The sequence below is a fragment of the Rhinoraja longicauda genome, chromosome 2 (genome assembly GCF_053455715.1).
Source record: "Rhinoraja longicauda isolate Sanriku21f chromosome 2, sRhiLon1.1, whole genome shotgun sequence".
In the NCBI taxonomy this organism is placed as follows: domain Eukaryota; kingdom Metazoa; phylum Chordata; class Chondrichthyes; order Rajiformes; family Arhynchobatidae; genus Rhinoraja; species Rhinoraja longicauda.
The window spans coordinates 69,377,586-69,395,735 of record NC_135954.1 but is presented as its reverse complement, the minus strand read 5'-3'; the positions used below and the strand labels follow the sequence as shown (position 1 = coordinate 69,395,735).

General features: G+C 41.4%; 1 protein-coding gene across 1 annotated transcript in view; it reads right to left on the bottom strand.

Moving 5' to 3' along the window:
- The window catches only part of chn2 (chimerin 2), a 227,343-nt gene that overhangs the window by 62,811 nt on the left and 146,382 nt on the right, over nt 1–18,150 (bottom strand). The window contains exons 4-6 of the mRNA XM_078428520.1: nt 12,782–12,813; nt 8,479–8,592; nt 3,461–3,746 (exon numbers count right to left, since the gene is read on the bottom strand). Of these exons, the coding sequence (XP_078284646.1) occupies nt 3,461–3,746; nt 8,479–8,592; nt 12,782–12,813 (432 nt within the window). The remainder of the gene's footprint in view (nt 1–3,460; nt 3,747–8,478; nt 8,593–12,781; nt 12,814–18,150) is intronic.

Here is an 18,150-nt window from a genome sequence, read left to right as displayed (position 1 = left end):
ACCCAGCCCCATGCATTAGTTCAGGGCAATTCTTTGAATTGCGTTCAACACATTAACAATGTTCCTTAAATGAGAAGAGCTGATTCAGGTTAGTTTATTGTCATATACAACAGGGTACAATTAAATTCATTGTTCACATGAAAGCAAGAGTACAGAATAAACAATAGAGATACCTTTATCATCATTATTTTTTTGCATATCTTTCATTCATTGTTCTTTATCTCGCCACATCACTGTCTATATCTCTCCTTTCTCTTATCCCTAACCATTCTGAAGAAGGGTCTCAACCTGATATGTCACCCATTCCTTCTCTCCAGAGATGCTGCCTGTCTGTCCCACTGAGTTGCTCCAGCTTTTTGTGCCTATCTTCGGTTTAAACCAGCATCTGCAGTTCCTTCTAACACAACAATATACATGGCAATGATCAATGCAACAATAAATAGTGCAATGGCGGGTGCAAAGCAGCAAGGAAGGTACCAAATTACAGTGCAAAATTTTCAGGAAGATGATCGACGGCCGTAGATCATGATCTAATTGAATGACTGAGCAGTCTATTCCAGTAACCCTGTTGCTATGACAATAGCATCGAGAAGGGAAAAGCAGTTTGTTTTAGATCTCTGTATGTTCCTGGTTATAGATTTAAAAGCCTTCATATTTCCAATAATTTCTGTTTATATTTAAGTTTGGAATGTAGTTTCACAGCTGCCACTTTGGGATACAGAAGATGGTTTTAATTTTGTGTCTATTGCTTTCAGTAGATAATATCTAAACATCTCAACATATGCTCACAAATGCATATTCCTGGAAAAGCTCGAGCTATAACATAACATAATAGAATATTTCATTTTATGTTTTAAAGATATGCCAAAAATAATTACTTTTCTTATCTTAAAAAGCATGTTTCAAAAGAAATAATCAAATGTGGATTGCTAATTCCTTCCACGATACCAAATGCAAATTATTTATTGTAACAGGAAAGAGCAAAAGGTTTACAAGGTGCAGAGACTCCACACCACTTAAATCCCATTTACTATCATGGTTTTACAATTTGATATACATCACTTTGTTCATGTGGAATATTTACAATCTTTCTACAATAAAACATGTATACATCAAATATTTACCTCTCAATAACTGCAAACCAGAACGCAGTTAGCCTGATTGAGAAATAGGAGCAGAAGTAGGCCATAATATCCTTTGACCCTGCAGCATCATTCAGCAAAATGTACTCCTTGTCTTAAAACCACTTTATTTCATGTCCCACAAGCTTTAAGTCTCTGTAGTCAAAGAAATCTGCCAAAAAGCCTTGCTTATATTTAATGCTTGCCTCAACAACTCTCTAAGCTGTGAAATTCCAAAGACGTTAAAGAAGAAATTCCTCTTCATCTCCATTTTAAATCGGGTACCTTCTTTCTGAAACAGTGACCACCAGTTTTAGATATGTCTATCAAGAGCTACCATGTTTAAGTTTCCTCAGAATCTTGCATAGGAAAACCTACATTCCACTGAACTCCAAAAGAGATTGATCTCTACTTCTTCATCCTTTTCTCATTAGCCAACCTCTTAAATTCTGGGAATCAACCAGGCAAACCCTGTTTGAACTGTTTCCACATAAAGCCTCTTTAAATAAGGAGACTCAAATTATGCAGAGTAGATCAGTCGTGGCCTTCTCAGCTTTCCATATAGTTACTGTAAAACATCATTACAAATGTTCTACATCTCCATTTCAATAAAGGCAAATATTCTCTTTGCCTTCCTAATTATGTGCTGCACCTGCAAACTCACATTCCACATATACAAGGACAGCCAGATCACTTTGTACACTGGGCTCTGATCCCTATTCCATCCTGCTCATTAAATTGCACTTGCCTAAATATGCCCCATTTATTCCCGATGTGTTTTCTGTTTCTTACTCAAATCGTCCCGGCTGAGGTAGCACACTAATGCCTTGAGTCGTTACCCTGTGCATTAACTGGTTAACCTGACTCCTTATTGAATAAATCATGTTTCCTTGGAACAATATTTCTCAATCAAAAGTGATTGATATGAAATATTCTCTATCACAAACTTCATTTTACCTGTTATTTTTATTTTTAAAAACAGCGTTATTTTTATTTGTCCTGCCTATTAGCCAACTTGCTACAAATATTTCAAATGAAGGAAATCTAAAAAAAGGTTCAGCCAAGTGCTTCACATCTGCTACTGAACAAGGAGTTCATATAATGCGTTGACTGCATCACGTTATTTTCCAATCAATTACAATTGTACGTGGAGCCAGCCAGTTGTGAAGAACAGACTTGTGTATCCTATGTGCATTTAGTCTCACTCAGTGTGACTTTCATAATAAATGTAGTGGAAAATGAAAAGCATAACTGAGGTAACAAAGAAACTTAATTACAACTGTATTACGACAAATATGAGCCATAGTCCTAGTATCATACACACAGAAGGTATTTATTCACAAAATGCTGGAGTAACTCAGCAGGTCAGGCAGCATCTCAGGAGAGAAGGAATGGGTGACGTTTCGGGTCGAGACCCTTCTTCAGACTGAAGTTATTTTCTGCAGTTATTCTTATCTGCAGTTATTTTCTTATCATACACACAGATACTTTGGCCCATCATCTCCATGCTGATTTTTTTGCCATCTATACTATTCTGATTTGTGCATAGTCCATATCTTTCCATCCCTTGCCTGTACAGATGTCCTAAATATTAATTGAACAGCAATTGTATCTGACTCCACCACCTGCTCTGGCAGTATTTGTTCCAGATATCAACAACTTTTTGATGTAAAAAATATTTCCCCTCAAATTCCCTTTAAATTCCTTCCTCCCACCTTAAACCTATGCCCTCTGATTCTGTATATATCTATATATATTATAATTTCATTTACCTCTATCAGGCCACCCTTCTTTCTCTTTCATTTGAGGGATAACAAACATAGCTTGTACAATCTTTCCCCACAACTATAGTCTTTCAAACCAGACAACCTCCTGCTAAATCTCCTTGATTCTATCTCCAGCACAACTATATATTTTATATATATTTCTAAAAGCGTGGTGCTCAGAAATTTATACAGTACTCCATGTGTGGTCTAACTGATCGCCACTTTCAGGAAACTATGGACTTAATCCCTAAGGGTCAACATTCCTTAGTGCCGCACCAACTACCGAATATATCCTATCCCTATCCGACTTCCAAAAATACATCACCTCACACTTGCTTCTTTCATACTATAGATGAATGATAGGGAGCAGTCCAGCAGTTTTACTCCCCTGAAATCACACTGCATCAAGGCATGACAGAATAAACATGATGAAAAAGTATTCAGAACAAATGAGAGATCTAGCAGTAATATTCGAACCATACAAGACTGCAAGTTACAAGAAGCTGCACAATAAAATGTAACAAAAAACAACAATGTATTTGGTAATTAAAACAGGTAAATATAAATTCTTACCTTATCAACGGAACTGTTTTCATCATTTACCAAGGACACCTTCCTACTGTCACGTTTTGTTTTGATCAGTCTCTTTGAAGTTTGTTCTCTCAACAACGTGGCATATCCAATGTGTTCATAGATAGGATTTGTGGTCATCTTTGAAATATACTCAGATGCTTTAGTTTCTATGTAAAGTGTTATCAAGCCATCAGTCACTAGATCGTGGATCGACTCAAATCGTTTCTCTCCTACAAAGTGCTTTCCATCATAGAATAATCTGTAGTTTAAAGTCTGATATCCAAATCTATAAAGAGAAAAATGGAATAATCAATGATAAACAAAATTCCTGAATCCATATCAAACATATCACAAACACTGGTAAAAATACATCACAAATTTTAAAAGTCAGTGGAAAAATATCAGGAAATAAAAACTGATGAGAAGTCCTAATAAACATAATTAAGAATCTTTCTATTGGCCTCCATAAAAAGTAGTGATCTCAGCAGGAGGCAGCACTAAATCATCGAATTGGCATTTCTGGATGACAAAGAAGGTAAATGTCCCATATTTGCCGTTTGCATTTGGTGCTGGGATGTGCCGGAGTTGAAGATGTTCCTCCGGATAGATACTCAATTGTCAGCTGCTGTTCCTCATTGGATATATGATCCACAGGCTTGTTTATGATCCACAGGCTAAAGGGGGATGACATGTTCCTGTGTGTGTCACCTTCACCAGGCTAACACTTAGCTTCAGATACACCTAGTTGTGACCCTTGGCATGCATTTCTACCTTCTTCATTATAACAAAATTGCTCATAGGGTTTAATGGCGACAGATATAGGGAATATCCCAGACCAAAAAATACATTGTGATGGTATATAACGTGGCTGCTATTTTAAGTTCATTGCATGTTAGGAATCCCAGGTTTGGCCTATTGAAATCTGACATTAATGAAGCTGTTCCTGAACCAGGACATTGCAGTTTCCAGGCTCCTTTACCTTCTTCCCGATGGCAATAGCGAAATGACACTAAGGCCAGGGTGGTGTGGGTCGCTAATGATGCTGGCTGCAGTGACTCCTGTAGGTCCCTTCGATGGTGGGGAGGTGGACTGGGTAGTGTTCACCACTTTTTCATTCCTGGGCATTAGAGTTGCTCAACCAGGATGGGATGCAACCAGTCAATATGCTCTCTACTGTATAGCTGTAGAAGTACAAGAGAATACTCGCTGACATACCAAATCTCCTCAAACTTCTAAGGAAGTAGAGGCGTTTGTGGGCTTTATTTGTGATTGCATCAATGTGCTGGGTCCAGGACAGATCTTTAGAGATGTGCATGCCCAGGAGCCTTTGGCTCTCTCCACCACCTTCCTGTCACTAAAGACAGGTTTGTGCATCCTCAACCTTCCTATTCCAAAGTCAACAATCAGCTCCTTGGTTTTACTGAAATTGAGAGCAAGATTGCTGTTCTGACACCATTTGGTCAGTTGATTGATCTCCCTCCTACACTCTGACTCATTGTCATTGCAATTTGTCCAACAACGGTGGCGTCGTCAGTGAATTTGAAGATGGAGTTGGAACTATGTTCGGCTGCACAGTCATGAGTAAAGAGTGAGTAGAGCAGGGGGCTGAGCATGCAACCTTGAGCCTTGTGCTGTGCTGATGGTTATCAAGGAGAAAGTGTTGCGGCCAATTTGTAGATTGTGGTCTGTTGATGATCCATTCGATTTAGCACAGTAGGTTTGACATAAAGTGTGAATGTCATAGAAACATAGAAAATAGGACTGTAGGCCATTTGGACCTTCTAGCCAGCACCATCACTCAATATGATCATGTCTGATCATCCAAAATCAGTGCCTTGTTCCTGCTTTTTCCTCATATCTGTTGATTCCATTAGCCCTAAGAGCTAAATCTAACTCTTTCTTGAAAACATCAAGTGAATTGGCCTCCACCGCTTTCTGTGGCAGAGAATTCCACAGATTCACAACTCTCTGGGTGAAATTTTTTTTCTCATCTCAGTCCGAAATGGCCTACCCCTTATTCTTAAACTGTGACCCCTGGTTCTGGACTCCCCCAACATCGGGAACATTTTTTCTGCATCTACCCTGTCCAATCACCTAAAAATGTTATATGTTTCTATAAGATCCCCTCTCATCCTTCTAAATTCCAGTGAACACAAGCCCAGTCGACCCATTCTTTCATCATATGTCAATCCCGCCATCCCGGGAATTAACCTGGTGAATCTACGCTGCACTTCCTCAATAGCAAGAATGTCCTTCCTCAAATTAGGAGAGCAAAGCTGCACACAATACTCCAGGTGTGGTCTCACCAGGCCCTGTACAACTGCAGTAGGACCTCCTTGCTGCTATACTCAAATCCTCTTGCAAAGAAGGCCAACATGCCTTTTGCTTTCTTCACTGCCCTTTGTACCTGCATGCTTACTTTCAGTGACTGATGTACAGACACTCAGGTCTTGTTGCACATCCCCTTTTCCTAACCTGACACCATTCAGATAATAATCTGCCTTCTTGTTCTTGCCACCAAAGTGGATAACTTCACATTTATCCACATTATACTGCATCTACCATGCATCTGCCCATTCACCCAACCTATCTAAGTCACCCTGCAGCCTCATAGCATCCTCCTTGCAGCTCACACTGCCACCCAGCTATGTGTCATCCGCAAACTTGGAGATGTTACATTTAATTCCATCATCTAAATCGTTAATATTTATTGTAAATAAATGGGGTCTCAGCACTGAGCCTTGCGGCTTTCCAATAGTCAATGTCCACCAGAATCTAGTCTCCGCACCAATACTTTGTATGCTGGGAACATCTACTATTGCTGGGCCTGTTCATGAAGGCATTATTAGAAGGACGAGTGAGGTGAAAATTGTATATACCACTCCTCCGTGTTGATTGTCTTACCACTTGTCACAAATTGATTCCGGCAGCTGAGTCCTTTACGACTAAGTCATCCCCTTTGTACAGGTGTCAGAGGTTATGGGGAGAAATCAGGAGAATGGGGTGAGGAGGGAGAGATATTCAGCTATGATTGAATGGCGGAGTATGCATGATGGGCCAAATGGCCTAATGCTGCTCCTATCACTTATGATCTTATGATCTAATAACAGTAGGTTGTAGTCAATAAGAGGTTATCTTAACTTGGCTGTACAAGACTTCATAAGGTCTGGAATTAAAGTTCAGGATTTCCAGTTCCTTCTTATAACTACCCTGACTATAAAGCACTACAACTCCAATTTTGGTGGATTTGTCTTGACAGTGGAAAGATAGAAAATGATGGATATTAGTCGATTGTCATAATGTTGAAAAATTAATATCAACCCGTTCTTGTTTTGATCAGTCAGGATATTAGTCGATTGGCATAATGCTGAAAAGTTAACATCAACCCCTTCTTGTTTTGATCACTCTCTTACCTTTCGCACATGTCTCCAGACATTTGAGTGAATATTGAAAGCTTCATTATGGAATGTGCTAACTAACTGTGTCCTGGTTCAATGCCTCGGGGCACAATTGAGTGGACTCTTCAATTTTTAAAGTTATTCTTTCAAGCAGCCTGAGATAACTTAAACATGTGGCTGTCAGAGCAGTTAAGAATCAACTCACTGAGTTCATGCTCATCAAGATGACAGCATTCCCTGATTCAGAGGAGATGGTTTTGCCTCCATTTACATGGATACTGTGCTGTTGCCCCACAGTCCCTAATCTCTTGCTGCAGCCCCCCTTTTTCTTGGTCTCACATATCCTGATTCTCCAAGTCTTATTCTCTTTAGGTTAAACAACTGGTATTGACTTTGTTTGCAGTGCTGCAGATCATTAATTAATTTGTAATACTTTAAGCAAGCTGCAGGATTGACTGTTTAAAAAAAAGTGTATCGAGTATATTCTTATATAGTGGTAAATATGAGGGCCTGTAAATATAACATAAATTATTTGCATGCAATGTAATCATTTGCGGATTTATAGAGCGGGTAGAGGTATGTAGTAGTTCACATATTTTCATTGGGGAGAAAAATAGTTATATACAAGTTATACAAGAACAGAGGAATGTTAGGCACTTCTATTTCCAAAGGTCTGCAGAAGTGTGCAACACACTGATGTTTCATTGCTTAAGAATGGGATATTCAAGTAGTCTCCTCCCAATAACTCCTCTCTATTTGAAACACCTATCTCAGTGCATTGACAAGCACATGTATTGTTTAGTATACAGCCCCGTTTTGCTGTTAGACCAAGTTACTGTTTGCCCTTTTTATGTCCCACTAACTACCCAATGAGCCAGAATTTGTGCATTGGTGTCGATGGAGGATCATGTGAGATGCTTCTTACCTCACCATGCATAGTAGGAATGTCACATTGTATGAGGAAGTGTGCCTTTCTTTCAAAAACAGTTTTCTCTTCAAAATGACCACAAAGTGGTTATTGCCTTAAATTCTTTTTTTTTAAAATTTGGTAATTTGGCACTGACAAGTTACCACCTGGTGCAAGTCTGTTCTGACATAAATTGAACACCTCACTCAATTATTAAACAATGAGGTCATTAATGGGTGCTGGAACTTTTCACAAAATATATGTCTTGTAGCTTCCCGGGTAATAATTGTTACCAGAAGGTATTGTATCTGAGTTGCTGGTGAACTGCATGTTGACAGGGCCGTCGGTAACTGGTAATCAGGAGGAGGAGGTATCCTTTGGCTTATTTTGGCCTGAAGGCTGGAAATTCCAAGAAATCCAGTGTCACTTCGGGGACATAACACAAACATTATACTACCTTCACTGTTGGCAACTCTATCCTATATTGAGATGGGATGCACCCCAATTAATAAGAGGCATAGCCAGGAAGAAAATACGCACATAATCTAGCTTGTTTCTATTCATAGAAGCTAGAGGTCACAATGAGAAGAGTGTAAAATATAAATATCCCGAGTTAGAAAACAAGATAAAGAAACCAAGGTATGTATCAGATCATTTCTCTTTTTTTGAATAAAAATAACGGTCAGTTTTTGGCATTGCGAACATAAATTTACCTCAGAGCCAATGTGTTGCTACCTGGCTGACGTTGACTCTCTCTGATGAGATAAGCTCCCTCGACTCCACCAAGCTGTTCATCGGCCTGCTCACGAGATATCATCCCGTGGAACCTGAGTAAAGAAAATCAATATTTTTTAAATTACAACAGCACACACCTCCAATATTCATTTGATACTAGTTTCCACAGGATTAGCCATGATCTACTTTAAAACATTTCAACTCAGAATCAATGTATCTCACATTGCGATATGCGAGTTCAAACCTTCTCGCCATGTGTTATGGGAGATAAGGACAATCCATTTAATAAAATGGCTAGCTTTTGGTAAGCCCATTCGGCCTGTTGGCAACATTAAACAACAAAAGACAACTGCGCCTTCTCCACGTCTGGGTGTAGTCAACTGAGCAGTGGTCTTAATATTGGTCATATGTGAATAATTAAGGAATCTGATGCATAACACGTATTGTGGGAGGAGTTGGCTGCGCCTAACGGCTGCGGCTCTCTGGCAGTCTGTTGTCTTTTTTTCTTTTTTTTTTGTTTGTGTCGGTGTTGGGATGGTTTTTGTTTCTGTTTTTGGCTGTGTATGTGTGGTGGGGGTGTGTGGTGGGGGTGTGTGGTGGGGGTGTGGGGTGGGGTGGGGGGGTGGGGCGGGGGGAAACCTTTATTTTATTAGGTCTCTTCCCCGGGGCGCGGCTCGGCTGCGGGCCTTAACATTGCCGGCGCAGCTCGGCTGCGGGACGTTTCAGTGCCCGGTGCGGCTCGGCTGCGGGCCTTAACATTGCCGGCGCAGCTCGGCCGCGGGACGTTTCAGTGCCCGGTGCGGCTCGGCCGCTGGACTTAACATCGCCCGGTGCGGCCGCGGGACGTTTCAGTGCCCGGTGCGGCTCGGCCGCGGGACGTTTCAGTGCCCGGTGCGGCTCGGCCGCTGGACTTAACATCGCCCGGTGCGGCCGCGGGACGTTTCAGTGCCCGGTGCGGCTCGGCCGCGGGACGTTTCAGTGCCCGGTGCGGCTTGGCCGCTGGACTTAACATCGCCCGGTGTGGCCGCGGGACGTTTCAGTGCCCGGTGTGGCCGCGGGACGTTTCAGTGCCCGGTGCGGCTCGGCCGCGGGACGTTTCAGTGCCCGGTGCGGCTTGGCCGCTGGACTTAACATCGCCCGGTGTGGCCGCGGGACGTTTCAGTGCCCGGTGTGGCCGCGGGACGTTTCAGTGCCCGGTGCGGCTCGGCCGCGGGACGTTTCAATGCCCGGTGCGGCTTGGCCGCTGGACTTAACATCGCCCGGTGTGGCCGCGGGACGTTTCAGTGCCCGGTGCGGCTCGGCCGCGGGACGTTTCAGTGCCCGGTGCGGCTTGGCCGCTGGACTTAACATCGTCAGCGCTGTTCGGCCGCGGGACGTTTCAGTGCCCGGTGCGGCTCGGCCGTTGGACTTAACATCGCCCGGTGTGGCCGCGGGACGTTTCGGTGCCCGGGGCGGCTCGGCCGGGGGGCCTTCCATCCCCTTGCGGGGGCTGTGCGTGTCGTTTGCCTCGGTAGGGGTCGAGCTGCCTGTCCGTGGGTGCGGGGGGAAGAGAGGGGAAGTTTTGTTGCCTCCATCACAGTGAGGGGGTGTTTGGAGTCACTGTGATGGATGTTTGTGTTGGGGTCGGGTGTCCTGTGTTCTTTTCTTTTTTGCTGTATTTTGTGTGACTGCTGAAATTTCGCTCGGTGTTGTGCCGAGTGACAATAAAGTGTTGTTATGTTATGTTATGTATTCTCAAATGACAATGCAGCATATGTCAAGTGAACATAAAGACAGATCTCATTTGCAAACCCAACTAACAATAGAGTTAGCAAGATAGATTGCAGTGTTTGTTCCACATTGAATAGTTTTGCTTGAAGGACCAGAAACAACATTTTTCAATTGAGAAATTTTGCAAATATCTTTCTCTTACTATTAAAATTAATAATTACCATGGGAGGGAAACTGCAACAACCTTAATGGCCATGCATCACTCTAGCTCTGACTCAAAATCTTTCGCGAGCTGTGAAAATGAGAGGTTTTGTAAAGCACACATTGGATTACAGTAGATGCAGAGGCATTGTGCGGCATGGTGGCGCAGCAGGAGAGCTGCTGCCTTAAAACACCAGAGGCTCATGTTTGAGCCTGACTACAGCTGCTGTGTGTATGGAGTTTCTATGATCCCCCTGTAACCATGTGCATTTTCTCTGGGCACTCCGGTTTACTCCCGTAGTCCAAAGACGTACAGGTTTGTAGGTTAGTTGGCTTCGGTAAAATTGTAAATTGTCCCTAGAGTGTAGAATTGTGCTAGTGAACGTGTGATTGTTGGTTGGCGCGAACTCAGTGGGCCGAAGGGCCTATTTCTGCACTGTATCTCTAAAGTCTAAAAGCTGAAAGAGAGTCTAAAGAGAGGCATTTATCCCCAACAGCTCCAGAGCTCTATTTCTGTATATCTGCACTTGATATTACCCAAACCTGCAAAAAGGTTTTTCAGTCAGCTACCCACAAACTTCAAAAGATACATTGTTCTTCTTAACACTAAGCAAAAAAAGTCTCAAGGTTTGAAAAATGGTGAACAGAAAGAAAAAAATAAATTTAAATGGTGCATATTATACAAGTACTATAAAGACTATATCTTGTCAATAGACTTGTTGATGACACCAGATTTTACTCTCCAGGGAAATAAATGTTTTCAACCATTCTTTTGCAAAAAGTAAAAAATAAATTTAAAATTTACTTTAGATGAATTAAAGACCAGTTACCATTGAACATACATATCTACAAAGCTCATACATAATTCCCATATTATAAATTTATTCCTATTACAATATTTATAAACTGCAGATGTAGGTGTAGAATACTGCAATATACCTATTACAGTATGAAATGAGGGCAGCACACTGGTGCATCTGGAAAAGCTGCTGCATCACAGGACTTGAGCTCCTGACCTCGGGTGCTATCTGTGCATTGATTGCAAAATCTCCTTATGAACATGTGGCTTTCCCCCCCAGTGCTCCCGTTTCTTCCCACATCCCAAAGATGTGCAGGTTTGTAGGTTAAATGGCCTCTGTAAATTGTCCCGAGGCTGTTAGGAGTGGATGCGAGAGTAAGATAACATAGAAATAGTGTCAACAGCTGATCGATGGTGGGCATGGACTCTGTGGACCAAAGGGGCCAGTTCCAGACTCAATTTTTTTCAATCAATTTGAATTAAAGCAATGTCAAGAAATATTTATTTTTGTCTTTTACTGCAAAATAAGACAATAACACAAAGAAATAGTGCTGTTTTGCAAAAAATGTACATTTCCCCCAAAATTCCATCCGTCTCCATAATTGTACAATTAAAGTCTTGCAGCGTGTTGGAATTGTTGCATTTATGACAAATTGTTTCTGTGTGTTAGTACACAAAGAGTATTGACATTACAGACACCTCTATTACAGACACCTCTGATAGACACTTTTGTTACAGACACCTCTGTTACAGACACCTCTATTACAGACACCTCTGTTACAGACACCTGTTACAGACATCTCTATTACAGACATCTCTGTTACAGACACCTGTGTTACAGACACCTCTGTTACAGACACCTGTTACAGACACTTCTGTTACAGACACCTCTATTACAGACACCTCTGTTACAGACACCTCTGTTACAGACACCTGTTACAGACATCTCTATTACAGACATCTCTATTACAGACATCTCTATTACAGACATCTCTATTACAGACATCTCTGTTACAGACACCTCTGTTACAGACATCTGTTACAGACACTTTTGTTACAGACACCTCTGTTACAGACATCTCTATTACAGACACCTCTGTTACAGACACCTGTTACAGACACCTCTATTACAGACACCTCTATTACAGACACCTCTGTTACAGACACCTCTGTTACAGACACCTCTGTTACAGACACCTCTATTACAGACACCTCTATTACAGACACCTCTGTTACAGACACCTCTGTTACAGACACCTCTGTTACAGACACTTTTGTAACAGACACCTCTGTTACAGATACTTCTGTAATGCAGCACGGAAGATACAAAATGAAAACGTGCATTTTTGTGAAGTCAACAGGTTAAACATGAAACATCACTACATATTACAATAGAACATTGAAAGTATTATAAACCATGCTTCAATAAACGAAAAAGCTTACAGTGCTGTAAAACTATTTGGTTGGCACCAACGCAATTTACATTTTAGCTTTCAACTAATAGAGAATTATTTTATGCATTTAGAAATCACGTTAAAAATTAAACAAACAAGAGAAAATGGGCTACATACTCTCTTCCATAGTACTTTGGTCTGTTTGCAACCTGAAAGCAAAACCAAAGAAAGGTTACTATCAGAAAGCGGCTACTCAGTCCATATCTCCGTTTTGTAAAAGCAACCTACCTAATCACCTCCTCTTTCCTTTCCCAATGCTTTTGAATGTGATAACCAAATTTGCCTCAACTCCTACCCTTTACAGTATGCCACTCACTGAAAAGTTTCTCTTCATGTTAATTTTATTTTTTTATCCAATACCTTCATTGAATGTCCATTAATTCTAGTCCTTTCTGCACATTGGAGCAGTTCCTTTATCCTCTCGAAACCCTTCATGATTTTACACACATTAGAATCTCTCCCAACCCCCTCTGTTCTGCGGAGAATAATGCCAGATTATCCATGCAACAAAAGTTCTTTATCATTAGAATCATTTTGGTAAATCTCCTGCATCTCTCAAAAACTTTTACATCATTCCTAAAATATAAGGGCTGGAAATGAATGCAAGACTTCATTTGTGGCCATATTAATATTATATAACTATTCTTCATGACTTTCCTGCCTGTGTCTCTGCCTCTCCATAAAAAGCCACAATTCCTGCATATATTTTAAACTACTTTTTCAATCTGCCCTGCCACTTAAACCTAGATTTCCCCACGTTCTTCTCACCCTTTAGAACTGCACCCTCTAGAATCAGGCCTTGGAGAGATAAATTATGTAAATTGAAGTCACCCAACTTGTAACATAAATATTGCTATTTTAAAATCATACTTTTTCAATAGTGCACGTCACAAATCTAGAGCAATTGAAGTGCTAGGAGAAAATTGGAGAACACAAATTCTTTGTGAACTTTAGTACAGCATAAAAAACATAATGCCCTAGCTCAGCCATCTTGAACCAGGGTCACAGTCTCAAAATTACAGGTAGGTCGTTTACAATAAGAACCAAGTGTAAATTTCCTCATGCAGAGCATGATAAATCTTTGGAATTCCCTGTTCTGGAAGGCCATGGCATCTCAATCATCAGGTCTATTCAAAATGATAAAAATGATAAAGTTCTGAATATGATGAGAATCAAATGACACGAAGAGAGGGGAGAAACGTGATATCCAGTTAGATCAGCCGTGATTTCAATGCATGGTGGAGCAAGCTGGAAGCAACAAATGACCTTCACCTCCTCTTGTTTAAGTTCATTTGAATGTACGTGCAATGTTGCAGAAGATCCATGAGGTGGCAACAAACACAGATTTCCATCAAACGTATCAGTAACTACGGCTAATCAAGAGCTGGGTATCCAAATTATTTTATTACATACTATTGATTTGTAATTCTGACTGACTCTTGATACTACGATCTAAATGTGAAAGGCATTAATCACCACCTACAACATGTATGTGCATGGAACCATTAATACAGAGATCATGCTAAAGAGGCTTAAAGTGGTGACCGACCTGCAAGTGTAATGCTGAAGGAGGCAAAAACAAAACTCAAAAATACTGATCCATGGGAGAAGAGTTAAAGATGACTGAAAACTTTTTAAAACCTGGAATGGGAATCAGAGGTTCAGTGGGTCTACAGGGATTTTCAAAAATATCAATGATGACCGACCGAAAGATCCGTCAATAATGATGTCATGGGAAAATTAAGGTAATGGAATGAATCATGCTTCAAAAACCACGGGTGTGTTTGAAATGCAAATAACCTGCAGGGGCAGGAAATCTGAAATAAAACCAGAACATGTTAGAAATACTCAACAGGTCAGGTAATATCTTTGGTCGGAGAAACAGCGTTAATGTTTCAGGTTGAGACCTGAATCAGCTTCCACAGATGCTTCTGATCTGGTGAATATTTCTAGCATTTTCTGCTTTTTTCTCTCAGCATTGTTGTTGAGTTGATTAGTCTGCAGAGATGGAATGGCTTAAAACTATGAAGAGGAGCCTGTCTATTCAACCTAAGCTCAGTGGGACTTGAATGTGTGACAGTTAGTTTTGCATCACGGTCTAAAGAACCATTTCAGATTGAAGTAGTTTGTGTCAAAATTGGTCCAGTTCTACACTGTCTGCGTTAGGATGATTTAATTAGCATGACTGCATAGATCCTCAGTTTTTGAATGGTTTCCTCCCCAAACAGATCAACAATGTCCATTAATTATTATACTAGCAGCAAAGGTTACGCAGGGTCAGGTTCAATCTGAAAAAAAATTAGGTATTCACATTTATAGAATTCTACAGCATGGAAACAAGCTCTTCGGCCCAACTTACCCATGCCAACCAAAATGCCCCATCTACACTAGTCCCACCTGCCCACATTTGGCCCATATTCCTCTCAACCTTTCTTATCCCTGTACCTGTCCAAATGTATTTGAAATGCTATTTTAGTACCTGTCTCAATTAACCCTTCTGGCAGTGTGGGAAAATAACTACAGATGCTGGTACAAATCGAAAGTATCACAAAATACTGGAGTAATTCAGCAGGTCAGGCAGCATCTCAGGAGAGAAGGGATGGGTGAAGTTTCGGGTCAAGACCCTTCTTCAGACTGACCCTTCTTCACTATCTACAAAATTAACCACTTTTAGTGTCATCTGCAAATTTATCAATCAAACCTTTTACATTCTCATCCAAATCATTAATATAAACCACAAACAGCAATGGGTCCAGCTCCAATCCCCAGGGCACACTAGGTCTCCAGTCTGAAAAACAACCTTCCACCATTACGTTCAGCTTCCTTCCATAGAGCTAATTCTCTACCCAGTCAGTAGCTCTCCACGGATCCCATGTAATGTAACCTCCAGAGCAGCCCACAGTGTGGAACTTTATCAAATGCCTCACTGAAGTCCATTTAGATCAGGTTTTGATTTTAAACCCAATCGTATCACAACACTAGAGGCATTAGAAAAATGATTCTAACTTGAGGTGTTGTAGCCACTATATGTCTGTATGGAGGTTTGAATTGGGCAGACTATACAGAAAATAGACAAGAGTTCTGAACAAGTTGGAGATTCTACTGTGATTCTTGAAATGAATTTCCATATTTTGGTGCAAATAAGTGAACTGCAGGCAAATTACTTTCTAACAAAAATCTTCAAAAGTAAATATTCAATTATCTAGAACAGTACACTCAGCAAAATCTACCACAAAAAAAAATGCTTACTCAAATAAAACCCAAATACGTAGAACGTAGAATAGTGCAGCACGAGAACAGGCCCTTCAGCCAGCAATGTCTGCGCTGAACATGATGCCATGACCGATTCCCATCTCCCTGCACCTAAGCCACATCGCTCTAATCCCTATATATCCTTGTGCCTATCCAAAAGCTTCTGAAATACGTCTTTCATATCTGCCTCCTACACCACCTCTGGCAGCGTGTTCCAGGCACCCTCCATCCTCGGGTAAAAAAAACGTCCTGCACACCCCCTTTAATCTTTACCCCTTAAAGATAGCTTAAACTTATAAGAGTTATTTCTCAAGATCATTTTTTAAAAAACATTTGTCATTTTCTGGATTCTGGACTCCACTAATAGGCCTGTATTTACAGAACATACCCAATTGCTTTTGAAAAAAATTGCAATGAGTTGGCTTCTTGAACTGAAGCAGCCCTATTACTGAAGGTAAACCCACGGTACATGTCCACCACGATTTTCCGGCAACTGGTGGTCTGGCACCTCCTTTATTCCGGAAAAAATTACGAGTGCGCACTTGCAATCCCCCCTGGAAGTGAGGCGCCTAGGTCGGGTGAGGCAGCCAATCTCAACCTCATCGGGACTTCCACCCCAATCAGCAGGTTGAATTTGCCCTCCTGCGGCCGAGGCTCTGGAACTCTGGCCTGGCTGGAACAGACAGATCTGCTCCCATGGACGACTTTGAGGGCAGGTATCTTGTCTCCATGGTTCCTAGGCAGATCATTCCAGTACCACTAGACTCCACTCGGAGGCTGTATCCTCAGTTGGTCCGGCAAAACGGATAATCCAAAAAGGCTCAGGAGCCAAGGATGCCGGAAAAGTGGTGGAACTGGACCATGGGAAAGGGAGTTTCAGGATTTAGACCCATTGACAGTGGAAGATCAGTGATATATTTCCAAATCAGAATACACTGCAGTCACTGATGTACAGCTTGAAAGGGAACCTGCAGGTAGTGTTATAATATATAGTATAAGAAAATAACTGCAGATGCTGGTACAAATCGATTTATTCACAAAATGCTGGAGTAACTCGGCAGGTCAGGCAGCATCTCGGGAGAGAAGGAATGGGTGACGTTTCGGGTCGAGACCCTTCTTCACACTGCAGGTAGTGTTGTTCCCCTTAATATTACAGGTCATGAATTTGGCAGGTGTTGATAGACAACTGGGGAAAGTAACTGCAGTGTATTTTGTAGATGAAATAATTTCTATCCACTCTATGCCAGTGGCGGTAGAAATGAGATGCAATGTGGTGGAAGGGGTTTGCTTTGTTCTGAATGATATTGCTCACCGAGGCAAATGAACAATTCCACTGCATTCTTGACATGTGCCTTGTGAACGGAAGTGAGTCCATCGTTACAGGACACCCAGCCTCTGAACTGCTCTTGCAGCTATGGTATTTTTGCGACTTGTCCACTCAAGTTTTTGATTGATGGTCACCACAAACATTAGCATTGTGGAATTGCCACAACCAACATGTCATTGAGTAACATAGGCAGATCATTAAGTTCTCTCTCGCTGTTGGTCATTACTTGGCACTTGTATGGTGTGAATCTTACCTGTTCAATTATTGGCCCATGTCTGAATGTTCTCTAGGTACAGTCAGGCATGGACTGCTTCATTTGCTAAAAGGTTGCAAATACAATTGAACATCTGTGATCTTCATCAAACAATAACCACAAGCACCTTTCTTTTGCATAGAATAACTCCAATCTCAATCTTCCCCCATCTGATGCCCAAAGTCCACAGTTTCACAAAGGCACCTTGATGTCAAGGCAGTCATTCTCATCGCATCTCTGGATTTCATTTCTTCATTTCAAACTGGATGAAGGCTGTGATGGTCTGGAGCTGAATGGTCCTAGTGAAATCCAAGCTGACATTAGCTAGCTGGAAATTGCTGAGCATGAGCTACTTGCAGCACTGCCGCTAACAGCTTCCAACTCGTTCTGGAAGACTGAGAGTAAACTGTCAGGAGTATGATTGATTGTGCAGTAATTATGTAAACAGTATTTGACCTGCATTTTACAATCAGGACATACCACAACAATTTTCTGTATTGTTGATTGTTGCCAGCAATGTGACTCTATAGGCAAAGCTCGTCTGGAGATATAGCGAGTTCTGGAGCGCAGGTCTTTAGCATTAGCAGACCATGCGTCAAGTGATCTTGATGCCTTAGATGTACACAAGGCATCAAATTGGTCGAATCATAGAGT